The 27,407-nt window shown below is 39.5% G+C and overlaps 3 protein-coding genes across 6 annotated transcripts in view; all 3 read right to left on the bottom strand.

Annotated features, from left to right (window-relative positions):
* Positions 1-2,325: 2,325 nt before the first annotated feature.
* Positions 2,326-8,617, bottom strand: LOC122976933 (polymeric immunoglobulin receptor-like). 2 transcript variants are annotated; one of them, XM_044345498.1, is made up of 9 exons: positions 8,470-8,617; positions 8,107-8,151; positions 7,545-7,871; positions 5,255-5,575; positions 4,651-4,971; positions 4,152-4,229; positions 3,734-3,841; positions 3,562-3,623; positions 2,326-2,857 (listed from the first exon to the last, which is right to left on the bottom strand). In XM_044345498.1, exons 2-9 carry the CDS (start codon positions 8,141-8,143, stop codon positions 2,681-2,683), a joined length of 1,431 nt encoding a protein of 476 aa, XP_044201433.1. In that variant the 5' UTR covers positions 8,144-8,151; positions 8,470-8,617; the 3' UTR covers positions 2,326-2,680. The 2 variants fall into 2 exon arrangements, with proteins under 2 accessions (XP_044201433.1, XP_044201434.1); XM_044345499.1 differs by lacking the exons at positions 4,152-4,229; positions 8,470-8,617 and having other exon boundaries at positions 8,107-8,411.
* Positions 8,618-12,153: 3,536 nt separating this feature from the next.
* metrnlb (meteorin like, glial cell differentiation regulator b) lies at positions 12,154-17,767 on the bottom strand. Its single transcript, XM_044346646.1, has 5 exons — positions 17,377-17,767; positions 16,107-16,290; positions 15,744-15,969; positions 14,496-14,555; positions 12,154-13,050 (listed from the first exon to the last, which is right to left on the bottom strand). The coding sequence occupies exons 1-5, from the start codon at positions 17,469-17,471 to the stop codon at positions 12,734-12,736; spliced, it is 882 nt and encodes a 293-aa protein (XP_044202581.1). The 5' UTR covers positions 17,472-17,767; the 3' UTR covers positions 12,154-12,733.
* Positions 17,768-18,993: 1,226 nt separating this feature from the next.
* b3gntl1 (UDP-GlcNAc:betaGal beta-1,3-N-acetylglucosaminyltransferase-like 1) overlaps positions 18,994-27,407 on the bottom strand; it is a 20,522-nt gene continuing 12,108 nt past the window's right edge. For all 3 annotated transcript variants that reach the window (XM_044346043.1, XM_044346042.1, XM_044346044.1), the window contains 4 exons: positions 25,793-25,928; positions 25,593-25,661; positions 25,291-25,365; positions 18,994-24,404 (listed from right to left, as the gene is read on the bottom strand). In XM_044346043.1, the coding sequence (XP_044201978.1) occupies positions 24,324-24,404; positions 25,291-25,365; positions 25,593-25,661; positions 25,793-25,928 (361 nt within the window). In that variant the 3' untranslated portion in view covers positions 18,994-24,323. The remainder of the gene's footprint in view (positions 24,405-25,290; positions 25,366-25,592; positions 25,662-25,792; positions 25,929-27,407) is intronic.

The raw sequence follows: 27,407 nt of genomic DNA, 5'->3' as shown, positions 1-27,407 counted from the left end.
CAATTTAACTGATAGGCAGTTGGTAGAATAGTAGTAACTCAAGCCCTACAGCAGAACTTGTGAACAGTTAAATGGCACCAAACCAATAGGGACAGTACTTCATAGGACTGTGGCCTAGGCTCCTAAGCAGTGCCCAGATTGACACTTGTGTTAGATTTTGGAGTACATCAGAATCAGCTAACAATACACATTTTAATTATTAATTTTATTTATTATTTAACAGTTACAATGCACAATACATTTTTTGTATCAAATAGAGCTAAAAGCCATTTCCATCTGTAGTTGCTGGGCAGAGGCCATCAATGATATGAAGACATCACTGGTGACCTCCACCCAAGTTTGACAACTTTTACTTGCAAAGTTGCAAAATAAAAGATAACAGTTGTGGTGAACATTTGAAATATTTTGAATACAGACACAGTAACACAAAGCACAATAATTAGTTACACAGTTTATTTGCATGCATATGTGTGTGTTTTCCTGTTAACTGTGTGTGCAACTGTGTGTGCAAGCAGGCACAATGGAAACCACAGTGTGTGAAAAGTTATTGCATCTGACAAGAAAAGAGAACAGAATGAAAAATATCCACTTCCTGAAAACACACATCAACAGCCCACTCATCATTTATCATAACTTCAAGGACAAAACAGCAGAAGGGGCACCAAATATCAGTACTGTGCCCTCACTGCATTCATATTCTCTTTAACTGTGACGATGTCCACTTCATGCATAACCCCAACCATAATCTGAACCAGAAATCAAGTGTTACCATTAACATGTAATGGTTTACCTTGTATGGACTATAATGTGGTCATAATGGGACTTTGTGAACAGATATTTGTCCCCACTTGGTGATTAAAAGAAGTACACACACCTGTGATAGGTCTACTAGAGGTTTGTGTGACTTGTGATGTGACAGGTTCCACAGTGCTGGTCTGCTGTGGAAAAACTGTCAGAGGAAAAGATTATAACGACAATCACTGAATCAGCTCATTCTGAATAGTAAATGAGACCATTTGAAAAAAAAAACCCCACCATAAATCACTCACAACTAAAACTTAAACAAGCACTAATTGCTGTTTGTCTGATGATGAGTTTTGATTAAGCAAGAGACATTTGGTCTCAAATTTGGTTTAATAAAAGGCAGAGGAAAACAGAAAAGTCTTCAGCTGTGATTTAAAAGAACTGAGGGTTGCAGCAGACCTTCAGTTTTCTGGGAGTTTGTTCCAGATGTGTGGAGCATAAAAACTTAACGCTGCTTCTCCATGTTTAGTTTTTACTCTGGGGACAGAAAGCAGACCTGTCCCAGATGATCTGAGGGGTCTAGATGGTTTATAATGTCGCAGCAGATCAGAAATGTATTTTGGCCCTAAACCATTCAGTGCTTTATAAACCAACAGCAGTATTTTAAAATCAGTTCTTTGACAGACAGGAAGCTAGTGTAAAGATACTTTAATACTTTTTAATTGCATTTAAATGTATTTTTAGTTGTGTTGCTTTTATATTCTGTCTTGATGCTTTTTATACTTTATATAAAGCACTTTGAAATGCCTTGTTGTTGAAATGTACTATACAAATAAACTTGCCTTGCCTTGCGTAACGTGTGTGTGTGTGTGTGTGTGTGTGTGTGTGTGTGTGTTGGGCTTTATACACAATTTAATTATTCATTTATTTATTGTCTATTTAACAGATACAATGCACAATACATTTTTTGTACCAGATAGACTATTTCCATCTGTAGTTGCTGGGCGGAGGTCACCAGTGATGCGAGGATATCACTGGTGACCTCCACCCAAGTTTGGGAACTTTGCAAAGTTGTGAAGTAAAAGATGAAACAGTTGTGGTGAACATTTGAAACATTTTGAATACAGACACAGTAAAGCATCACAACCTCTCAGAGTCATTCTCTATATTCCTCTTTGAAATACATCCATTATAGACATTTAACAACATTGTTACATTCTGCTTTGACTTTTTAGGAGCCAGTGAAGTCGCCCCCTGCTGGCCATTAGAGAGAATGCAGGTTTATTTAAGCTTGCTCTAAAATACCTGATTTCATACAGTTTAAACTCTTCCTGCTCTCATCTTGTTTCAAGTCCATTTAATAGCCACGGCTCTACTGCACTGCTTTTTCTCTCTTTGAATATCTCTGGGATATGTTGTCATGTCCTAATGTAATAAGAATAATCACTTATTTATTTCAATTCATCAAATGTTTGGAACTGACAATCGATGGTGTGGCGATAGTGTTTTTTGTACTCCCATTTTTATAGTGCAAACAACAATGCTGAATTGTTTCAATGATGACTGCTCTGTGAAGACAGGTTTCTCTTGGTTTTGTTTATTTATTCACTTTTTTAAAGGTACATATACATATATAAAGGTAACTGCCTGAAATGGTTATCCACAATTTCTTACAAGGAGTGCAGGTGTGTTAAATTGTTTGTCATAATGAGTGTAAAAGGCTATAGTGTAAAATCAGAGTTATGCCAACAAATATATACATGCTAACAATAAAACCATTTTGTACAAATAATCACAACAAAACCTACTGTGGCTTTTAAGTCAGACAGTCAGAAAATTGGACCACAGTGGCACATGAAAATGTTTTCATATGAAGACAATACAAACAAGATAATTTGAGTACAAATGCATCGTTGACCAAAGTTATTTATACTGTTCATCTCTTATTGGCTTTAACGTAAACTTCATTACAGTAGATGTCATCTGTTGTGAAGTTTTGGTACACAGAATCTTGTTGATCTTCACCAGCATCCTCATCCCCACGGTGCCAGGTGCTCTGCTGTTTAGAGGTCCCCTGCTTTGAGCTCACGATCACTTCCTGATTTTCATAATCCTAAAAAAGAATCAGTAAAATTGAACAGATAAGAGGGCAACAGTTTGAAGAGAATTAATGTTGTAAATGCACCAGTTATTATGAACATATTTTGAAATATATTAATTCTTTAATTATATGTTTAATAACCTTAAATTATAGACTATATTATTTTTGCACCTCTACCTCTCTAAGAATGGCGATGTCAGTCAATTGGTCGATGTGTCGGTGCAACTCTTTGTTCCGGAGCAAAACATCTTGTCATTTACAGGCAAGATTACCAGGAAATTCAGTGTGAATATTCATGGTCCAAGAAAGATCATTCCTAATAATTTTGTTGATCCTCATGACTTTTGATTCAGCACCAGTGTCCGATCAAAATCTTTCCAATGAAAAATGCTTACCAAAGAACTGAAATTAACATGATATTAACTGAGTACATAAATGCTCCCAAGAGGATGAAACCCCGTCAGTTTTAGTTCCTGAGGTTACCACTACCACCAAATAACTTACACAAGATATCTAATAGTCTAACAGGCAGACTGCAATGAAATTTGCTCAGCACATTCATCCACCGTCTTTTCACTAGTGACATCCTAAATACAAACAACTTCATATATTCAGACCCTCTAATGGTTGAAATCATCAGTATGTTGTTTCTGTCTCACATGTTTGTAATGTGGACTGTAACGAACTCTGCAGTCGTTCAAGTTTAATTTTCTTACATTGTCCTCACTCATCCCATCATCTGCTTCTGCTGTCTTAGTGGTTCTGTTCTCGTTGATTCCTGGAAACACAAAGCACAATAATTAGTTACACAATTTGTTTGTATGCATATGTGTGTGTGTTTGACTGTTAACTTTGTGTGCATGTGTGCAAGTTTTGTGTAAATCATACCTTGCTCTTTGCAGCATCTGTATTTATAAAGTACAACCAGGGTAAACGTGAGAGCGAGCAGCACAGTAGGCACAATGAAAACCACAGGGTAAAAGGGGAGTGCTGCATCTGGTACAAGACGAGAACAGTATAAAAATATCCACTTCCTGAAAACACACATCAACAGCTCACTCATCATTTATCATAACTTCAAGGACAAAACAGCAGAAGGGGCACCAAATATCAGAACTGTGCCCTCACTGCATTCATATTCTCTTTAACTGTGACAATATCCACTATATGCATAACCCCAACCATAATCTGAACCAGAAATCATTAACATGTAATGGTTTACCTTGTATGGATTATAATGTGGTCATAATGGGACTGTGTGAACAGATATTTGTCCCCACATGGTGATTAAAAGAAGTACACACACCTGTGATAGGTCTACTAGAGGTTTGTGTGACTTGTGATGTGACAAGTTGTTCCACAGTGCTGGTCTGCTGTGGAAAAACTGTCAGAGGAAAAGATTATAACGACAATCACTGAATCAGCTCATTCTGAATAGTAAATGAGCTTAAACCATTTGAAAAACCCCCACTATAAATCACTTACAACTGAAACTTAAACAAGCACTAATTACTGTTTATCTGATGATGAGTTTTGATTAAGCAAGAGACATAAATAGTTGTGAGACACTTTTACCATGTTTTGTACCACAAAAAAGGCATTTTTACAATTACTGTGTGGTCTAAGGTGTTAGGAGATTAGAAGGAGAGATGAAAACCAGGATGTCATGGTTACATGATGCAGACCTGAGCTTCCTGAACCACCGGGACACCCAGGTTTATACAGTGAGAATCAAACCTAGACGTAACTTACAGCTACACTCATATATTCAGCTGTATTGTTTGTTGCTCATTTCATAATCTTACCTACAGACAGTTGAATCTTGGTGTAGTTACCAACACTCCACTGTGGGTCTGAACCACACCAGTATGTCCCAGCGTCACCTGCTTTCAGCTCTGTGATGGTGACCAGGAACGAGCTGGAAGCAGCATCATCTTGCAGTGTGAACCTGTGGTCTGTCTGATCTGAGCTGTGTTGACTCATCACCATGACTGTACAGTCGTTACGGTGGTCTCCCCTACAGAGGAACTTTATGTTTGTCCTGTGTTGTGGTGAATAGGGACACTCCATAGTTACTGGAAGTCCCACAATGCCGCTCACAGTGTGGGATTTCATACAGCACCACTCTGTCAAACACAAGGAGGTTTGAGCAACATTATTTAAGAATTGAATAATACTGCAGTTTGCAATCAGGTCAGATTAGAAATGGATAAGAATGTTTTTCATGCTACGCCTCACCTTCAAATATTTAATATATTTAGACCAATACGATATAAGGGAAAATCAAAGCTTTCAAAAACCAGTTTTTCTCAATATCTGTTTTACACAAAATGATGCTTTCTTCAGGCTGAATCACAAACTGTAAAATCAGTTCATTGGAAATGATGAGTTAGAGCCATGACCTCTCACCTTTGACTTCTAGCTCAACACCAGAGAAGACATCCAGGCCGGTGTTTCTATGGACACCACAAAGGTACATCCCAGAATCCTTTTGGGTCAAATTGGTAATGGTCACCGTGAATTTGCTCGAGATTTTGTCATCGTTAATGCTGAACTGTCCATTTTGTTTAATGTCAGAGGTGACTACTGCCTGCTGCAGACAGGTGGAGGGCTGGTTTCCTCTGCAGATGTACTTCAGGTTGTTCCTGTCCTCAGACTTGTATGAACAATTGATGGACACTGAACTGTCCTCATAACCTTGGACTTTGGCGAAATGGTCACAGCAGCGGTCTGTCGGTAAGATAAACAACATCAGAGACGGTTACAGGCGCAGACTGAAGTATTGACATTCTTGAGTAAGAGTAGCAATATCACAGTATTACAAGTAAAAGACCTGCATTTAAAATATTACTTAAAGTACAGAAATTTTATTAGCTAAATGTCCTTAAAGATATAATATATTACTATTCTGCCTTAAAATGTCTAAATATGACTGGACCTATGAAGGTAACAGTCCGTTTAATTTGGTCGTCTGACAATGGCGTCATACCCGCTCTATGAAAGAGTATGTGTGCACAAGATGATAATCATCTGGCATGTGCATGCGTTGTGGTTGCCTGCCACAGTGGTGTCTACCAAAGACTTAACGCATACAAGATAATATGTTGGCATTGTAGGTGTCCACCAGAAACTGTCATAAATTGACTTTTATTCAGTTTTAAGCCATGTTTTTACAATAACTTTTTAGATCTTGGTCATTTTTAAGTATATCTTTTAACCGGATGAAGGATTTTAGTGATCAGATGTCTAGATCTTAATTTATCAGACAAACAAGCTGAGCAAACGTTAGTGGCAGCTCAGCTCATACAGAGCCCTTCTGGATGTCCTCTGTCTCCAAAACAGTATTGGAGAAACACTGATTTTTTTATGTCAAACTGCTTTATTCAGTGTTTTTACTGGTTTTAATCATTGTATACGTTTGTTTTGAAGAGGAGGAGACCTCTACGGATAATTCAGCTCTCAGTAAAAATGAATGATGAACACTGAAGGAATCCTAACTGGGAGAAGCTGGTTTTTTAACAGTGAATACAACAACTCCCATGATCCCACTCTACTTCACAACGTCATAAAACTTCATCCTTTGTTATTGTTTTGATTGAGAGACCCCGAGCGGCAGAAATTACATATTGTGTGTTCAAAGCATCAAAAGTAAAAGTGCGACAGAATGACCCCTGTAAGTAAATCAAAAAAGTATTCCAGCGCACACCAGGATATTAGGGTTGACACTATTTTATTAACGGCTTACATTAAAAAAGCAAAAAGAGCAAACTACGTGTTTTGTGAACTCGCACCTCCCTTTGCTTTTTAATGTGACCCGTTAAAAAAATAGTGTAAGTCTGTCTGGTTACCTGGTGTCTGTAGGAAATATGACATAAAGAAAATATGATTCTTTATTTTAATATAGACAATAATTATTTATCCCTTATAATTAATATGCAATGTATAATGTATATTGAAATTATGAAAATGATGAAACACTTTATAAATTGTATTTTTTGACAGTTAGTCGAAAAAAAATCAATCTGTTTGTTTTAAGAATGTAATGAGTTTGTTATCTAAAAGCTCTGTATGAATAAATCTGTTTTTCTGTATACAGTTGGTGTAATATAATGTTGGATATTAGTTGTCAGTAGTTACTTTCAAAAATTAAAAGTTTATACTAACTCTACTGAAGAAAGTCCTAATATCCTGGTGTGCGCTGGAATACGTTTTTGATTTACTGTATTTTCCCTGCATTAGCTGGCACCCAAGAGAGGCACTGCTGCGCTCGGGGTATCTTCAGTTTTTTGACCCCTCTAAGTGTTATATTGCCACTGGATTATTGTTACTGATATATCAACATGTAAGTAGCATTTAAATGCTATAGCTAGTCAAGCAGTATTTTCTAACCATTAACATATTTTTGGTCAGTTTAATCTATAACATGGCATCATATTTTACATGCTAATCATATATTTCGTATATAAAACATCAATCTTCAAAGTAACTAGTAAGTATATCTGTCAGATAAATGGAGGGATGGAGGATGTAAAATAAAAGTGCAATACTTTCCTCAGAAATGTAGGGAATAGAAGTATTGAGTAACAGATGTGTACTCAAGTAAAGTACAAGTGCCTCAAAATTGAAACAATTAATTAAATATGTGTTTTATTACATTCCACCACAGAAGTCAAATTCAGTACTGAGATTATTTATTTACCTGGTTTTACATCCAGTTTTACTTCAGTGTAGATATCCGTTAAGATCCTGCTCACCCCACACCAGTATTTACCAGCATCCATAGAACTAAGATCAGAGATGGTCGCTGTGAAGACTCTTTTATTTTTGTCATCATCAATGGAGTATCTGTCTGTCTTCCCTCTTGTGGTCGTAATAAGAACATCATCATCGCCACATTCATTCCTGCACAGGTATTTCTCATAAGACTCATAACCCTCTTCATAGGGGCAAGAAACTTTAGTTTCTCTTCCTTCATATCCAGACACACGGATCAACCCTGCTGCGCTGATGACTTGACTCGAAGCAACTGCAAAGAGAAATCATCATGACATGTAAAAAACACCTGGAAACAGACTTTGTTCATGGTTTTTAAAGTGAGGTTCACACACCTTCTTATCCATTTGTCACTGAACATTTGAATCAGTTTTTATTTGTTATAGCTGTATAATGAATTTACCAAAACCAAGATCAATACCAAGGCAAAGCCAGACCACTTGTATTTGCATAAAAGTAGATATATTTAATCAGTTAATATTACTTACAGCACAGGGTGAACAATAGGTTTTGAAGGCTCCACATCTTCAATTCTTGTGAAAAGGAACAGAAACCACAAGCTAAGTATGTCTTACATTGAAAATGCTACACCCACCATGTGGTGACGTGCCATTCAGATGTTGAAAATTGTCACTTCTGCATTTAGATCACCAGTGTTTTATTATCCTTGGAGTCAGATCAAGTCAGGTCAAGTCAATTTTATTTGTATAGCCCAATTTTACAAATTGCAAACTTGCCTCAGGGGGCTTTACAATCTATACAGTATACAACATCCTCTAACCTTACACCCTTGATTCAAATAAGGAAAAACTCCCTAAAAAACCCTTTATCAAAGAAAAAATGATTGTAACCTCAGGAAGCACAACAGAGGAGGCATCCTTCTACCAGGACGGACAGATGTGCAATCGATGTTCTGTCTACAGAATAGAACAAGGAATCAGAAAGATCTGAATGTGCACGTGAGCCTTCAGACTGCTTCAGGAAACAGAGGGTCAATGTGCTAGGTGAATGTGATGAGAGAAAGAGAGAGAAAAAGAGAGAGAGAGAGAGAGAGAGAGAGAAAGAGAGAGAGAGAGAGAGAGCGAGAGAGAGAGAGAGCGAATGGGTGGTGGTAGTCCTGGAGAGATGCTCACCACTAGAGGGAGCTTTGTTCACATATACTGTAGGTAAATTTGCTATAGTAGTATTTGGTATCAGTAGTTTTTTTTCATTTACACCTATTATTGGCATGTCATTTTCAATCCAAAAATTATTCTGAATTATTAATATAACACAGAAGCATATCTTGTCTTGTTAAGCTCTTTTACTGATCAATTAAAGCTGATTCAAATAAACTGAAATGCAAATCCTGCTGATTTTGTTAGTACAATCCTACAACTTCTAATATTTGCCTTTCTGAGTCGACTGTCTGAAATACTTCATAAGATACTGATTTCATAATGTCCTTAAAAGGTTAAAAATGCTACTCAACTATTCATTTTCCACCCTGCTGTGTGACCATGACTTTCTTCAGTTGAGTTAGTATAAACTTTTAATTTTTGAACAACTAATATCCAACATTATATTACACCAACTTTATACAGCAAGACAGGTTTATTCATACAGAGCTTTTAGATGACAAACTTTTCAACTAACTGTCAAAAAGTACAATTTATAAAGTGTTTCATCATTTTCATAATTTCAACATACATTAAACATTATACATACATTACAAGGGATAAATAATTGCTGTCTGTATTAAAATAAAGAACCATATTTTCTGTGGATTTTTAAGTCTATGTAAACTTCATTCATCAGTCTTTGTGTCATATTTCCTACAGATACCAAGAAACCAGACAGACTTACAAACTAAAATATTATGCCACCTTTAAAAACTACTGACCCCACCCTGACCAATGCATTATAAAATGCCAGTGTATGTGGGCGAGAGCATGCGTGTGTGTTTTCCCTGAGCTCAGCCATTCCCTTGACTCCAGCTGACCGCTCAGCTGTGCCCCTCGCATACTGCAGCACAGACTGTTTCCATATCTCACAAGCTCTCACACCGAAAGGCTAACATTAAGACCCCTGTGCAGAGGGTTAACTGTGTCCTGAATTAGCGAGGATGCCAAGGGGAGCTGGGCTGTTGCCAGGTTGGATTGCCAAGGGGTGTTGAATGTTGCTATAGTGGGTTTCTGCAGTGTGGCCTGTTTGCATGTCGGCAGCGTGCAGAACGCGTGTGTTGTGGTCTTCTCAAACTACAACCCAAGACAAACACACACACACACACACACACACACACACACACACACACATCCATATAGCCCTCAGTCTGTATGAAGCTGGGGTGTTATTTATAGATAATCCTCTCAAGTCTTAAGGGTATATCTTAAACCTTCAAACTACAGTCCAGACAGTATTTGGACACTTACATATATTTTGTTCTTCAGGCTCTGTGCTTCAGCACATTCTATTTGAAATAAAATAGTAGATACTACATTAAAGTGCCAACTCTCAGCTTTAACTTGAGTAGGTTTACATTCATATAGAAAGTACTGTGACATTTCTAGTTTTCATGAGTGCACCTGCTCTTTCAGAGTGTACCCAACTGTTGATTTTAGCAAACCAGCTACCCTTAATACCTCTCTGACAGATTTTTTGCAGTTTTCCTTTTCAGACTCATTATCTTCTTTACACGCATAGTCATCTCTTTACTCCCCATATTGAGCATGAATTGAAAACAACACACAGCTGCCCAAGAAACATCTAGTAGCCAAGTGTCCAATTATGTTTGAACTCCTAAACTTTGGGCACTATGTGTTAAAAGGGTTGTATCACCCACACAGTTCTTTCTATGTTGATGTAAACCTTCACTCTGGAAGAATGGAGATGGAAAGATGGGGGTTTTTACTAGGTAGTGATTCTAGCGAAAGATGCAAATGAGTTGCATTAGTCTCCGACTTTATGGAAGTGTACTAAATTATTTGAGTACCCCTGTAAGTGTTTGGAAGTGTTTGGCAGTGTGTTTGTCTCTTTGCCCCACAGGGAGGAGGCATTACTGCAGACTTGTGACAAAAAACATCATCATGCTTGCACACCTGCATGCTGACAATGATACTTGTCAGGAATAAAAGACGGTTGATTTCACTGTGTAGTAAAGCAGACGTGGTTTGTATCTGAAGACGTGCACGTCTGTCTGTGTGTGTGTGTGTGTGTGTGGGAGGGGACATTCCATCCATTCTTGCTCTTCCTGAGGAAAGAAATCATCACACACACACATACAATTGCTGACAGCAGGCAGAGGGAGAGGCACACATACACTCCTCTACGGTCATCTACAGTATACATCTGCCTCTTCTTTCAGCTTTCTCAACCATCCAGCAGCCTACATACATTTTACTTTTGGTGAAGTAAATTAATGCATTGTGTATGAGCGTTAGCTCAGGAATAGCACTGAAGTTGTGCTTTCATCAGTTTCTTCATTCATGCTTCACCATCAGTTGCTCATCCACTTCCTGGCTACAAGCTGATTAATAACATCCAATCATCTTAATACATATTTATAATATCACACTGATATGAATATGTTTATGCCCACACAGTTTTCTGCAGCAGCTCCGACCACTTCCTCCTAATGATCTCAGCTTTTGGTACTTTTGACTGAGAATATCCATGTATGTCTATCTTGCTGCTCAAATTCTTTGAAAGACCATTTAAAGAGCCTTTCTTGCCAAATCAAACTGTATAACAATTTGGTCAGTTCCTAAATGATCAATTAGTTATCTCTGACTGACATAAGAAAACACAGAGTTGCATTTGTGCTTATAGTTTAGCTTGTATTGTAATTCAAACACACACTCCTTTTTTCATGAAACCAAAGGGAAAAAACTTCAGCTCATTAGCTATTGAACTGGACCTGGTTGGCTACGTTGGAAAAAATAATTGCTTCTCTCTCTCTCTCGGCCGTGCATGAAAACACACACACACACACACACACACACACTCACAGTCAGTTTTCATCACTTCAGAGGACATTACATTGACTTACATTCATTTCCTCGAGAATTAGCCTAACCCTAACCTTAACCATAACAGAACCCTAAATTTACCTTAACTTTAAACGGCTTCACTCTGAAATGAATGATTTACGGTAAGGGGACTTGCCCACAACATACACACACAGAAGCAGAGAGAGGATGCCAACTAGAGCAGTGGCTCATCAAAGCTCCACAGGGGTAGTTACGCCAGTGCTGACGCACTGCGGCTCCCCTGCCAGCTAATGGTCACTGAACACTCATAATGGATTTTTCTTTTGGGTAGTTAGGTGAATAATATCTCTTTGTTTGCATCCATGGGGGCCAACAGAGAGGCTGGTAACTTTTGGTCCTACTATTAACTTCACTTGCCAGTTGTTTTTAATTATCTGCACCCAAACCACAGTGAGCCATAAAGTGACACATAATAGATATGATGCGGGGTCCCTAATATATATATGTGGAGAGAGAGGAGTAGACAGATCAAATGTATACCTTTTGTGAATTAAAAAAAATGACAGATTGAAGGATGGATTTTTATTTTCTGTAAATATAAAGACGCTTTGAACTCATTAGCAAAACACGCACACTTAAGTACATAAAGACTCACAGAGCTGCAAACTGTACACTTCTGTCAGAAGACTCCTAAATTTTACAGAAAGCTTTTTACAAAGCAAACTTTCTTTCAAGAATGACCACGCAAGCCGTATCATCATGAGAATAAAACCTTTAACCAGTCAGGCACAAAATTAATTTAAGCTCATCATTCATTCATTGTCTCACTCATGCACAAACAAATTTACACACACAGTATACAAGTACAGTCAAATGAGTACTTCTAAACAGTTTAGGCAGCACATTGGCTACTTAATTGTTCAAACTGTTATTTCTGCTGCAGGGCAGCAATAAGTTGCACAGCATTCAAAAGAGCCTGCAGAAGTAGCCTTTAATGATGGCTGGCGGTCCGTAACCCTGCTTATCTATTGGGCTCAAAATAATGTAGCTCCATCCTCCAAATTTCAGCCTCTTCCTCTTTGCGTCTTCCTCACTGACTTTTTCATAATCCTTCACCCTGTTTTATCCAGAACCATGAGGAGATTTCTCAGTCTGTGTCTATTTGACAGGGGTTTGTTCCCGCTCCCTGTGCTCTGATGTACAACTTCAGGAAGTCCTTGTAGCGAGGTGCGCAGCCAAGCCAGGCTTCGCCAAAATGCACATAGCCAGTCAAAAGGTACTCATCCCCTCCAGGATGCACACCGCACTTTGCGGGAACGTTGACATGTCCACTCCAGCTTCGCCCTCTGACTCCACCCCAAGCGAACAACCCACTCTTCTGACGGAACAGCCGGCTCATAGTCACCACAACCTGGAGGTGGTCGTTTGTATCTGACGCCACACCTTGAATGATGCCACTGCCCGCTAGAGAGACAAGAACAGGAGAGATCAAGAGAAGGAAATTTAAAGATCCCCTCCACACATGTTTTAAGATGTATGTAAAATACTCTACTTTGAATAGTAATTTGTGTGTAATATGTTTTTTTCCACAAAAATGTTCGATTATCTTGTTAAAATCCTTAAAACAACATCTCCTCCTTCTCCCTCATTGAAAAATCCAGAATCTATGAATATGCAATTTTTTTTTATTTCAAAAGTTTAACTGTTGGACACAAGATGTCTCCTACTCCACTGAAAGGTCCATTCTCAGTGTACGTACACAGAAAGCTTCAAGTTTCCTCATCACACATGTGTAAGTTGAATACTGGACCACAATTTGCTCCAAACTAGTTGTGATGTAACAAATCATGTTCATAGGCCCGCCCCTTAAAACCAGATTTCCGATGAGCTCAGAGAAACTTTTCACTTTCAGCAGATGAACATGAAAACAGCCTTCTAGTGTCAAACTCTGCACAAACATCATTCTGCACAGTGAAGCTCAAACATGCAAGTGACTGAATGCAGACTAATGAATTATGGTTAGCTAAAATGCAAAAAAAAGCGTGAATTAAAGGGAGACTCAGAAAAGCCAAGAGGAGCTATACACTCAGGTGATAATTCTCTGTAAATACATTGTTAATATAAAAACAATATCAATTTCTAGCCACTTTAAAGGTGCAATGTGTTAGATTTGGCCATCTGCTCCAAACAAATAGGGGGCAGCACCTGCCCCCCCTTTTTTATCACTCACTGAATATAGCGTAAAACTTACTGTTTACAGTAAGTTGGGCTATCGCACTGTCAAGATATCAAAATGCTATGGAGACATTAGAGCCAGCGGTAAATTATCAAAGAGCTGCACAGATCAGTTCATCGGATCATGCAGCTGAGATGACGAGCTGTCTCACCCAGCCAGCGGCTACAGCAGCAGATTTTCCAACAATGTCAGCGCAAATTTCCAAATAGGCGTTACTTGGATAAACTGACCACATATTGGGAATCTAAATGGTTACTTTAATAAAGTGACATATTAACAGTCCTACAGTGAAACTTACAACAGCTTTCAGCCTAGCTCAAAAACTTCTTCCTGTCATATTGGACTGAGGGCAGACTGGACGCTACAGTGACTCACTATCACCCCTGACGTACAAAGTGGTATTACGAGACAGGACGGACCAGGGCTAGCTGGTTCGCATGCTAACTTCAGTAGACATCTCTGCAACACAATACATAGATGTCCTTGACATAATGACAAAACTGTTATTTCTTCACATTCTGTTGGTAATTTTAGTTAATTTTTTTAACATTTTAAACTAAAATTCTTCCAAATCTTACATAGTGCACCTTTAAAGCAATGAAGCAGTGTGTGTGTGTGTGTGTGTGTGACAGTCTATGGTACTGTAAGTGTGTATCTGAGTGTATGGATTTACCAAAGTCACTGGTGCACACAGCCATGAGGACCTCTTCATCTGAACATGGTTCACAGGTGACTAAAATGGAAAACATGAAAAAAAGAAATGACATGAGACGCTCTTTGTTAAATACTTTAACATAAGAAATCACTGCTGTTCTTATTTTCTTTCCTCATTAGCTTTTGTATCATCCTGTGAGTTGTTTCACCCCTTAGTCTGGTTCTGGTTCTCTCTGTTTCTCTTTATTGGTGGGAGTTAATGAGACAAAAGAGACATCAAGAGAGTATGTGAATGAGAACAGCAGGTGAGGGAAGAGACGTAATCAGAGAATTACCCCTTGACCCTGTCAGCTATAAAAACAGCTATAAAACACAGAGGCGCGCGCACACACACACACACACACACACACACACACACAAAAACAGACAGACAGACAGGCCTGGACAGGCTTTCTTCCAGTTCTCCTCTCCACCCACTGCCCTTCCCTTCCACCAGACTGCTTTACTCATACGGGTGGGCTACCCAAAACGCCCTGCTTTGAGGGGGGGTTTGCTCTTGATTGACAGTTGAGAGACGATTGGCTGACTTTTCTGCTTGACCCAAACGTGACCTTTTGATTGCCCTGCTTGTTTTCATAAGTCTGGCTGAGACGAGAGAGTGTGAGATGAAGAAACAAAGGTGAAACAGTAATGTGGGCAAAAACTTTTTTTAGCCTAACTCTTGTCTGTCACTTTCACTTATGCCACTGAACAGGCAACCTGTGTCAAGGCAGGAGTTTAACAGACCATTTTAGACAACTACAGACAAATTTTGGACAATCGACAAAACGCCCAACGGTGTGAAAATTTACGTCTAGACAACTGAAACTGACTTGAAACAGATAATCTATCACAGTGAATATTTTGCCTTTTTCTAAAATGTTTTTCCAGTGTTATGATCTTAGATTTGACAGCTTGAAATGTGTGGTTTGAGAGTAATAAAACTTGAAATATATGTTCTGAACTTGGTAGTGACTGTTGAAACTGAATACTATGATTTGAACTTTTAAAAACTAGCTCAAGTAAAAAACAAAAAAACCCACGTTGACTCAAAACCCACATCTTACATTCTCACTGGTCACACAGAAAATAACACAGAACTCAAATTCTTGGTGGCACAAAACTCAACACAAAGGCTGAATACAAATAAAGACCTCATTTTTTTTTTGTCCATGTTACATAAAATATATATCTGCCAAACAATAAACACATGCTTGAATTCTCTTACCTAAACCAGGGTGCAGGTATGGGTACATATGTGCCCCCGGCCCCTGGCTGGGCACCAGCTCATATTGGAAAGCCGTGATCCTCCGGCTGATGTCTGTCTGTGGGACGGCCTCCACAAACAGAGCCCCCTCCGCCAGGCTGAAGCAGTGCACTGTGCCCTGAGCCTGTTCCCCCTCTGCCAGCAGCAGCTTCAGATCCCCAGCTCGCTCCAGATACACATGCGAACCCTAAACAAGGAGGGTCAAAAGGATACTTATAATTTGACAAAACACTGCCTTCAAATAAATATAGCTCCTCTATGATTCATTTAAACTATAAATACACTGAGGCAAGGTCATATGATGATATAGACGTTGTACTCTACCTGGGAGTAAGTATGGGGTTTGATGCACACATGGAGACCTGCCATGTGTCCTGATGAAGGTTCTGTGTTTGGCCTCAGGTTGACAATGATGGCCCCTGTGGGGTAGAGCCACTCTAGCGAGCCCTGGGAGCAGCGTAAGTAGACCTGCTCCACGTCTCTCCGATGGGACTCATGGCTCAGACCACTGCAGTGGAGAGGACAGATTGTCTTTTTATCCTCCCTTATTATCCAGGGTGACTTCACTGAATCACATCAAATAGCTAAAATAATCCAGCAATAAGGGAATTTGGATCAGGGACAAAAATAAAAAAATCTATAAGGATATGCTGGAAAACCATTGTTAAAAAACATATATAAGGGATTTTTATGAGAGACAAAATCATTCATTTGCAGCACTGACTACTTTGGTGCAGCTGTCTGCCAACAAATCTTTCACTTGGACTGATGTGGTCGCTGGTCTCAGATGTGGATTAGCTACCTCAACACCAGGAACTGATTGGGCTATTAAGTCGTTAGAAGTCTGAAGCGGGTAAACTTTACACCAAGTGCGAAGTACAGGCTCTCATTTTTTATGACTTTGGCACTTGGAGGAGTGATCAAAGGCGCCATATGGCTTTATTTACTTAAGATAGGAGCTGGAGCAGAGACATTCCTGTGATCATAAGTGTATGAATCACATTTCAAAAAAGTTGACTTTAGATGCTGATCAGAATAGTCTCTCAGTAAGACTCCTGCTGCCTTCCAGACATCCTGTATGATTAGTTTTAGTCGTTTCCTTTCTGAGAAGTGATTCTCTAATAAAATAAAATACTCATCTATAGATTACTGAGATCTGACGTCATTTAATGTATGAGTAATAATCACAAGCAAATGCACAAAGCGGCCAGAAACATCCCTGACTCAAAATGAAAGTCACTAATTTCCCTGTGGCCTTCCTGTGCCCTTCCTGAGGATTGCATTAAATCTTAATTAAACATCCGTGCGTCTAATCATTCTTCTGAGCTCACTGAAATCCCGGATAATGTGCAACATAATCAGTTCAAAGACACAACCTCCCTCTCACACGACTGAAGTTTCTTTCATGTCTCCTCTGCATCCACACGATTACACACAAAGTCACATCCATGAGGAGCGGGATCATTTTACAAAAAAGGATTATTCAGATGAAAATAACAACTCTACATACTATAACCATCCTGAAGGATGTATATTGTGTTTTCTTTGCAGTCGATCATAACAGTATACTGGTTCCTTTGTTCTCCATCCTCACCTTCCTCGCCAGCTACACTGGTCGCTGGAGTACTGTGCCGCCGCCCGACAGAGGAGCACAGCCGTGATCCACTGCACAGCCCACGGCCGGAGCATGCTGGCCAGTCCGCCCCGGCGGTCACCGGATCCCGCACACCAGACCAGACCAGACCAGCCGCGCTCTGCAGCTCCCGAACCGCAAGATCCAGTGAAATATCCCGTAATGCTCCGTTCAGCGCCTGCGGGCTACATGGCGAGTTCAGCCGAGGCAAAGGTTGCGTCTGCCGCTGCCTCAAAGCCACAAAAACATTTTGACAAGAGGTTTGTAAAAGGAGCAGAGTGCGCGCGCAGCGGGACACAGGGGCTGTTTAAAAAACTTTCGCCGCGCGCTCCGCTTCACGTCAGCGGGGGCGCGTGCCAGCAGAGGATTCTGCTTGAGTGACACGCGTGCGCTCGCTCCAAACCACGCCCACAAATTCCCCTGAAAGATGTGTGTGTGTGTGTGTGTGTGTGTAATTTCGATAAAGAAAACATTCAAGTGTTTTGAAAAATAAAGAACAACAAAGAAAAAAGAAATAATAAAAGAAACTTGGCCCCGAAATAAAGGCCAAATGCATCAGGAACTTGACCAGAATGAGCACAAATGAAAATCACATTTAAGTAAAAGCAAACAAAGTATAAATTATCTTTAAAACGACTTGGCTTTATTCCTTTAACCATATAGATTCCTTAGACAATTTCTCTTCTATTCAGCATGTCAGCTCCTCGTGTATTTACGTCCAACAGGTCCTTTAAAATGCAAAGAGACAAACAGTAAGTCTGTTTGAGTGTTTGTGTGTGCGTGTCGGCTTTATAAACAGATGGATCATATCATCGCAGTGAAAATTAGAGCAGCATGCAGATCTGGAACAGCAACATCCTCACCAAAAGCTTCTGCAGTCAGTGCCAAGCCTGTTCAGATATTCAGGTTACTGGACACAAAACTGACAATGGGCTTCAAGTGGGACTTCTACTTTACTCTTGGTACCTGATGTTAGGCTATAGTATTCTTGTTTCGTTCCTCATGTCACTGCTGTGTTTGTTCCATATCGTATAGTCTTCTGAGAGAAAAAAAAAAGACAGGCCCTGACATAACGAGAAATCACACATGTGCTCTAAACGCCTGTTTGGTTCTCGGGCGGTTTTCCCGTGAGAAAACAGTCGGAACGGCAAGCATGTTACTGACTCGTCACATTCCCCCAGACAGCCAGAGCAATGTAACGCATTTCGAGAAATACCTAAAGACAGACTGTCTTACACCCCCTCCCCCTCCCCCTCCCTCTCAGCCGCCCCCAAAACTCCCCCACAAACTCTTCCATAATGTGGGAATTTCCAATATTGCCAGGAGCCTCTGTGTTGACAAAGCCTACAAGTTGAAGTGACTCATTCAAGGAGCGATTCAATTGTTTTGCCCATTAAATTTTATAATCTTGGTCCAATATGCAACCTACTGTACACAAGTGTGATGTGAAAACCTCCAGTGCATATACACTTGGACTTTTCAGTAGGATACATGGTGTCTAATAGTTAAACTTTTTAAATGAACAATATTTGCATATTCATAGATGATGGATTTTTAATGAAGGAGAAGGAGGAGATGTCAATTTGAAGCATTTTTTTAATGAGGTACTTGAACTCTTTTGTGGGAAAACATATCAGACACCACTCCAGATTCAAACATTATAGAGCCCCAGTTACAACTTATAAACCTTGTATAAAATGTGCCTTATTAGAAAAAAGTACAGCCAAAATTATTTTCACACAAATGCATCCAGGTTACTGCTACCAAACAAAAACTGTGACGTCAAGTTCCTCTTCAAAAGGAAAAAAAAGGCATAAAATAAATAAAAGACTGGATTTGGTATGAGGGACTGCTTTAATAAGGGACTTTCAACCCCTCCTGTGTCTCTTTGCATGAAACGTACAACTCTGTACCACTGTAAAGCACATTTCAGCCCCTGGTATGAAATATATGTAGCTTCACTGTAAACACAACTGAAGCCCAAAGATCTGGAGGTTGCAGAGGGAGTCTGACCTGAGTCTAATCCTGTCACCACAGCGGAGGAAGTCTGAGCTGCTGATGTGCTGTTTGACCTCATGTGCTCCTTCACCATGTGAAGTATTTACAGAGCAGCAGAGCCTCTGACCTGCGCGCCGTATCCTCCTGCCGTCACCTGGCTCTTCTCAGGCAGCCTGACAGGAGGAACGCTTCGTCTGTCCACACGCTGCTTCCTTACGGAGCCACACACACACATTCCTCTATCTCTGATTTCAACCTTCATGACCCTCACTTCCTCGCTGCTCGTGTGCAGCGTACTGCTCTCTCTTTTTAAAAAGCTTTATTTACCCAGGGGGACATCTGAGCAGTGTCGGTTCGCACTCTTGAAGTGCCTTGCTCAAGGGCAGCTTGACAACACAAGAAGGGAGAGCATCACTCATTCAGCTTGCACCACTGACAACTTCATAAGAAAGAAGATGGCAGTGACTATGAAAACAGTGAAATTGAGAAAAAGTTAACTGTTGACTGGCCAGAAAACTGCATAACAGAGAGACTGTAATAAGTTAATTTTATGCCTGTTTAGGTGCCATTAAGCCAACGTAAGACCTAAACAGGCAGATACTGCACATGTAGGCCTGGCTACAAGCAAAATGCACCTTCTTTCAGCTTTCTTGTTCATTTGAACTAGTTTGTCTGTCTGCCTGTACACTTTTAATATTTATAGCATATTGATCTACAATTTAAAACATTTTAAAAGGTAGTTTAACTGCACCAAGTCAAGTGAATTCTATAAAAGTCATAAACTTACGATTTAATATAGCTGCTACTTTATGTAGTTATGTGAAATTACCAAGATATTGGTTCATCTAAATGGATGTTTGTCAATTAAAAGTACAAAAAATATGTAAATTTTGTGTTAGCTTAGCTATGGCTAGCCTGTCTATCTCAACAGCTACAACAGTAACAGTTTTCATTCCTGTTTTAGTGGTTGTCTTTCCTGATGTGACAACGGAAATTACACTTGTCTGTAGCATAATGATTTTTTTTAAATGGTGAGAAAGACGCCAAAGTCATGTTCTGGTTTTGACTCCATTTTGACTACATATGCAGATACTGCGGATGAAGATTTATACATTGAACACCATTGAACCAAATGGATGATTTGCAGGCATTTTAAATACGTCTACACTGCCACTGCCTCCTGTTACTCTGATGAAGACATGCTTTATGTCAAAAAACGTTAGCTGCACCTTATCAAAAAGCTATTATATAACCGTGTACTCCAGATCTCATCATTCCAGACGATGTGGTTACTGTGCTCATAGCAGTTTTAGTAACAGACACACCTCACATGAAAAAAGAGAGAGATGTTGAAACAAAGGAATGTGGTAAAGTTCCCGGTTAATGAAAAAGCCTTCAGTGTCTGACCTCTGTGGTCTCTCATTACCCAAATACACCCAACTCTTAACTCTCTTATCAGCTGCACTGCCAGAAAACACACAGCTTTGTGTGTATGTGTGCATTTCTTCTACACACGTGCAGGTTTATTTGACCAGTGAAGTCAAACAGGCTACAGGGTCAGGGTCATTTATTGTGCGTGTGTGTGTGTGTGTTATCAGGTCTGATGTCTGCAGAGAGACAGAGTGTAAACACTGAGTAAAGCTCTGTTTACTCTCTCTGCAAGTCTCTTTCATAGATTCTCCATTAGAGCTCACTCTGATCATCTACCAAGTGCTTTATCATGAGTGCAAAGTGGGTAAAAGAGACAGGATGTATTTAGACGGAGCGCGGTCTTACTTAAACAACTCGCTTTGGTTCGTTACATTCTAAAATATATGATGTCAATTTAGTGGACATTTATCCAAAGCACCTTGTAGCTCCAAGACTTTGAATTTGAGTGGCCACAGTGAGAAGCAATAACTGTCAACCTTGTAGTTTCACTCAAATATTTAGCAACAGGCGTGGTGAGCAGAGCTGACAAATGTATTCAGTTTTTACTGACAAGATGTGATGAAGGATTCAACTACGTTACAGATTTATACAGATGTGTCTACAGTCTGATGGGTATGTCTCTAGTTTTGCAGGTATTTAGTTATAGGTTAAAGGATCACCAACGCTGATTATAATTCATGGTGAGGGAGACATGAATGTTTGAACCAGATTCCATAACAATCCATGCAATAGTTCTTGACATTTAACTAAAAGACACAAATGTAAACCTCTTGGTGGCACTGGAGGAAAAGTAAGAGCATCATTAAAGTCATTATTTTGTAGCAATCCATCAAGATATTTTAGTCTGGATCAAAGTGGTGGATTGATGAAGTGACAGACATTGCCATACCATGTTGCTGTTGTTGCCAGAGAGTCACTAGAGAGGCTAAGAAGCAAAAACCAAAAAACAACCTAAACCACAAGTTACAACACTTGCGTCACAGATCAATAGATACAATATCTGTCCAAAAAAGTGAAATTCTGCAAAGTGGAGATGAGACGATTCATTAGTGAGAAAATTACATAGCAATTATTTTAAGTTCTTTTCAAGCAAAAATGCCAAACATTCCCTGGTTGCAGGTTCTTAATTGCAAACATTTTTTCTGCTTTTCCTGGTTTGTATGGATTTAGCACAAGCAACAACTACCACGGCTTGAGGCTGAAGCCAAAGCAGACATATCTTAAAGTGCAACGCCACCAAAAAATCTCCAAATCTCTGCTAAATTTGGGCCCTCTAATAAGTGTGATGGTGGTCAATTTGGAACTTATTGCTCCGTTAATAAGATTTGAAGACTTATATTAGCTTTGATGTGCTGATTGACAGCTGTGATAGGTAAGTTTAATGTTACTTGATTATGATACCTGCCCTGTTAGTATGATTTAGCTTAATTCATTGACAAAACTGCTGCCAAATGAATTTATGATAAAAATAACCAGCCTACTGCAAAGACATGACATCTCTGAGGAAGACACATCACTGTTTAAGTGTTTGTGTGTAGAGACACGGAGCGGGAAGAGGGTCTAAGTGGAGAGTAAGTGCTAAGTGGGTGTGATATTTTTCTCAGCCCCTATACAGAGCTGTACTGTGGGTGGCAGAGGTCTGGGGTTTTCACCTCAAACCCCAGCTGAATCAGGCCCAAACAGTCCTGCTATTCATCAAACACAAAGAATTCAAGTCAAACTTCGAATACGGTACGGTGATTCTGTACATTCACACTGCTGTGCAACTGTATGTTCAGTCTATGACAACAAACAAAGGTAGTGGAAACAAAACATTGGCAAAGTTGAAGACCCCCTTCAGTTTTTTTTACCGTCACTGCCGCTTCCCTACAAACTGCTGCGGCCAGATTTACAGTAAAGCAGACCGCCTCGCCGACCCAGGAAACACCGGGGAGATTTGTGGGGAAAGGTCTGTTTACCTTTGGGCAGAAAAACTCCACACTCTGTGAGGTAAAATAAACTTTTTGTGCGTGTTTATGTATCAGAACTGTGCTCTCTTAAAGAGGTTATTGTTCTTTAGATTTCATAAGAGACCCAGAGAAAGAAAAACAAATACGTACAGTATCCATGTTTGTACATTTGTAGCAGATATATGCGTGTATCTGATTTTGCCTGGTTGCATCAGAGTGTGACTGTTAAGAAAGCTATGTAAGGAGTCTGCTCATAAAACATGCCACCGTGGATAAGTTTACCCTTCTGTCATCACTTCTTTAACTTCAATACAAGTTCAAGTATACAGGTTGGCCAATACCACATGTCTCAGTCTACACAGTATTAGAAAACAACAATAAGATGATTCCTCCAATGGTCAACATTGACAGTCAGCCTTGCATGATAAATAGCTGTGCTCCAATAAGTAAAATGAGGAACCCAATGCCCTCCTATTTGTGATTGAATAACCAAAGCATCCCTCAAATTCTTCTTTCTTGCCACTTCTTCCACCTGGAGGTCAGGTAATGGTTCCTTTTATAAGCCTAAACATTCATGTTCAAGATTTTAAAAAGGTAGAGTTTTTGTATTTTGGGAAATATGCTCATTCACTTTCTTGCCGAAAGTCAGATGAGAAGATCGTCATTATGCACATCTGTCTATTAAATATGAAGCTACAGCCAGAGGCAGGTTAGCTTCTCTTAGCACAAACACTGGAAACTAGGGGAAATAGCTAGCCTGCCTCTGCCAAAAGATTAAAAAGATCCCCCAACCAGCACTTCTTAAGCTCATCAATTAAAACGTTATGTCTTGTTTTGAATCAGTACAAAAACTGAATGAAAAGAGTCTTGGCCAAGAAATAGTCACGCTCATAATCCCTGTAAAACCACAACTTGGCGGTTTTATACTTATATTTTTTTGAACAGATTAAACAAATAAAATATGACAGGCTAATTATTGAGCCTTAGAAGTTCTGGTCTTTATGTCTTTAAGTCTTTCTGCTAAGCTAAGCTAACTATCCCCCGCTCAAGCTTAATATTTAGCGTACAAACAGCAGAGTGCTATCAATCTTCCTGTCTAACTCTCGGCCAGAAAGCGAGTCAGCATATTTTCCAAAATCTCGAAATATTCTATTAAGCTACTCTGAAAACAAACGACAGTAAAAACCAGTGTACTGTGGTTCAGGTGTGCGGGAGGGAAATCAGGATTAGGATGGACTGTTGTGCCTTTATAAGCAGGTGTGTCAACTTTGCCAAAGTTGCTGAGAACTTGAGACTTCTCAAACTCATAAAAGTCTTTTAACACTGAAAATACATTATGTTCTTCTCCTTCTCTCGTCCTGCTATTGTCCTTCACTCTATTCCAATGTTCAGTTCACTCTTTTCCTCTTATCACCTGCCCATCCCTCAGTTTGTGTGTGTAAGTAATCCACTCCTGTGCATTCCTCTGCACTGTTAAAGATGCAGCGCCCCTCTCTCTGTCTTTGCCACCACTCCAAGCTCTCCAAGCTGTCAGTTGAAATGGTAGTAATCTGTTCCTTCCTTCAGCTGCAAAGAGTTGAGGTTTTCCTCCAGAACGCCTCCTGTCATGTCCTAAACATGAAACAAAAGGAACAGAAAAGATTATTTAAAGAAAAATTTTCCATAACAACAAAAAGCAAACATTACAAAGTATTATCCTGCGATCTTCTGATCGAGTATCGGCTGATTGGCTAAACTCAGCTTTTTCTTTGCAACAATGGTCAACTACTGTTTTCAGTGTTGTCTACTGTGTTCAAACTGTAGTGAACTAAAGCCAAAGATTATACAGACTAAAAAGAAAAGACTTACCTACAGTAAATTAGATATATGAGCAAAGTTCAGATGAATTATATTTTTGATGGTTAGAGTTATTTGACATCTGGGTGAAAAACTTGTGTGATTGAGTCCAGGTGTTTATATGTGTGTGTGTCTCTTAGAGAACAAGAGAGAGAGAATGATGGAGTCCAGGTCTCCTTGCCCTCTGCCTCTGATTACTTCTCCCAATTCCCATAATTGAGCAATTAGTAGCCCCATAGGTGGGGTCACTCAGGATTTGATGTCTGAACCTTGCTGGGTGATAAATAGGCAATTTGTGATTTGGCTGCTTGAATAGCTTGTGTGTGTCTGTGTGTGTTATTGTGTATTAATAAAGAAATGAACAAACATCTATGCAGCAGCTGGGAGTTAACTCCAGGACAAATTTAAACCCAAAATGGAATACGTGTAAAATGAACAGTGGCGAAAACATTTGATGTTTTCAAAGATCAGGCTGCTGTCCCTACCCATTTCCTGCCTGCCTGCCTCCTGTCTGTGTGTGTGTGTGTGTGTGTGTGTGTGTGTTATGTCCTGTGCCGGGCACACGCCCTTGATCATTATGTCGTTAACTTAGATTACAGACCTAGGGGACAGATGGTCAGAAGCGGCAAATATACAACACACAAACACGTTTTCTGCTCACCAGTTTAACACAGATAATGAAGGGGGAGGAGGCGTCTTTGTAGTGCAGAATTGGGATTTTTGGCTTTGGTCTTTCCTGGAGGGACGTCGACAGAAAGAGAGGCATACAATCCACATATCACTGTTGGTTACAGCGTCATAGAAATACACTGTATACATGTAAATCAGTTGGATAATGATCATTTTAACTACAGCGTTACAGCTAATATTCTTGGTTTGATAAACTTGTAGCTCTGCTTACTGTCGTTTCAAAAGAGACACTTAATAAACATATTGTGCTCTGTATATATCAGCTGATCTCACCTTAGAGTCCTCATATGTGTAGAAGCCTTTCTGGATCTTGTTCTCATCCACATCACAGAAAGCTTTGACCTGATAAATGTGACGTAATGCTGGTGAATGCTGGCACACACATACTGTACCACAACTACCACCACATCTGTCCACTGAGAGACTGAATACAATTAAATAAATATACAACTTTATAGCAGGAGGTAACATACTTTCTTCTGATTGGTCAGGCTGAGGCAGCGGTACAGCTTCCGGCCCTGTTTCCCAGCGTTCCATATGGTGAAGCGCTCCCATTGGCTGAGGACTCTCTCCTGCAGAAAGGCCACTCGCTGGTTCCAAATGGTTTCCCTGGAAACCGAGATGTTGGAGAGGATCAGAGGATGGACAAACACAGATTGTTTTATTCATTAAGCCTGTAACAATATTTCTTTATGTCTGAGAAAAGAGGAAATAATAGGTAAATGTGTGTCATGGTGTCTTAAACTAATCACAGGTCAAATAAAAAATGTGTTTTCCTTCTTGTTCCTGCAGTTGGATGTTTGTGTAGATTGATGTATGTGCAGAGTTTGACACTAGAAGTTGTTTTCACATTCATCTGCTGAAAGTGGAAAGTTTCTCTGTGCTCACAGGAAATGTGACTTTAAGGTGTGAACCTACAAACATAATTTGTGACAACTATCACAATTAGTTTGGTGCCAGTCGTGGTCCAATATGCAACTTTCACAAGTGTGATACTTGAAGTGAACAAACACTGAGAATGAACTTTACAGAGAAGTAGGAGACATCTTGTGTCCAGCTGTTTAACTTTTGAAATGAACAATACTTGAATATTCATGAATTCTTGATTTTTTTTTTTTTTTTTTTGTGGAAAAACCATATTGGATGCAAATTATTATTCAAGGCAGAATATTTTATGCCTTAAAACATGACTGGAACGGATCCCAACTGGAGAGAAGGGCTGCCAACTTTAAAGGATAAATCCTGTTTATTACAACTTAGATTTTATTTTATTTAGGTTTCAGCCATCATTCCTATACATAACAAAAGATTCTCTCTTTAATTTAAATGCTGAGTTTTGGACACACAACGTGGCTGAAAAAAAAAAGAAGCCAGACAGGCCAAGAAACACGAGCAGCCAGGTTTAAAACACACTTATCTGATAGAGAAAATGAAGGGGCGAGAGTTAACATATTCCATCTTCTGTAAATATTCATTACAGGCTGATTTTGCGGTTAAACTCTAACCACAGGTACCATACTTGCCATAGTTGTGCCCTCATATAGTTTTCTTGAGCAATGAAGGATTATTACAGACATTCCAGCTGTGTGAAGGATTATTACAGACATTCCAGCTGTGCTCACTTTCTGTTTTACAATCAACTGCAGTGGTTTATATAATCTGTGTTGGTTTCTTTAAAGTATGTCTCATCATCTGACTTCTTACCTATAACTGGTGGAAATGATGGCTAAAACAACAAAAATAAGACTCAAGTTGTGATAAAGCAGAATGATCCTTTCTGTATCAAACCATAAATGATGATTTAAATTCATTTTCTGAAAACATTCACTGCATTTAATAAAAACAATAACTGAGTTGAACTGATCTGATCTAAGGTCAGAATTTTTCAAAGGGGGGTGGGGGGGTGGAGGAACTATCTCTATTTTAAATGGGCTTGTTTTCCTGTTGCCTGCACTTTGACTGATATGTGCAGCTGTATGCTGACGTCTCTCTCTCTCTCACTCACTCACACACACACACACACACATACACACACACACACACAGGCGCATATTTTCGTAATCTTGAGATTCTTAGAATATGTTTTAG

This window comes from Thunnus albacares, chromosome 3 (assembly GCF_914725855.1).
Source record: "Thunnus albacares chromosome 3, fThuAlb1.1, whole genome shotgun sequence".
Lineage (NCBI taxonomy): Eukaryota > Metazoa > Chordata > Actinopteri > Scombriformes > Scombridae > Thunnus > Thunnus albacares.
The sequence above is the reverse complement of the archived record's forward strand: the minus strand, read 5'-3'. Positions and strand labels throughout refer to the sequence as shown.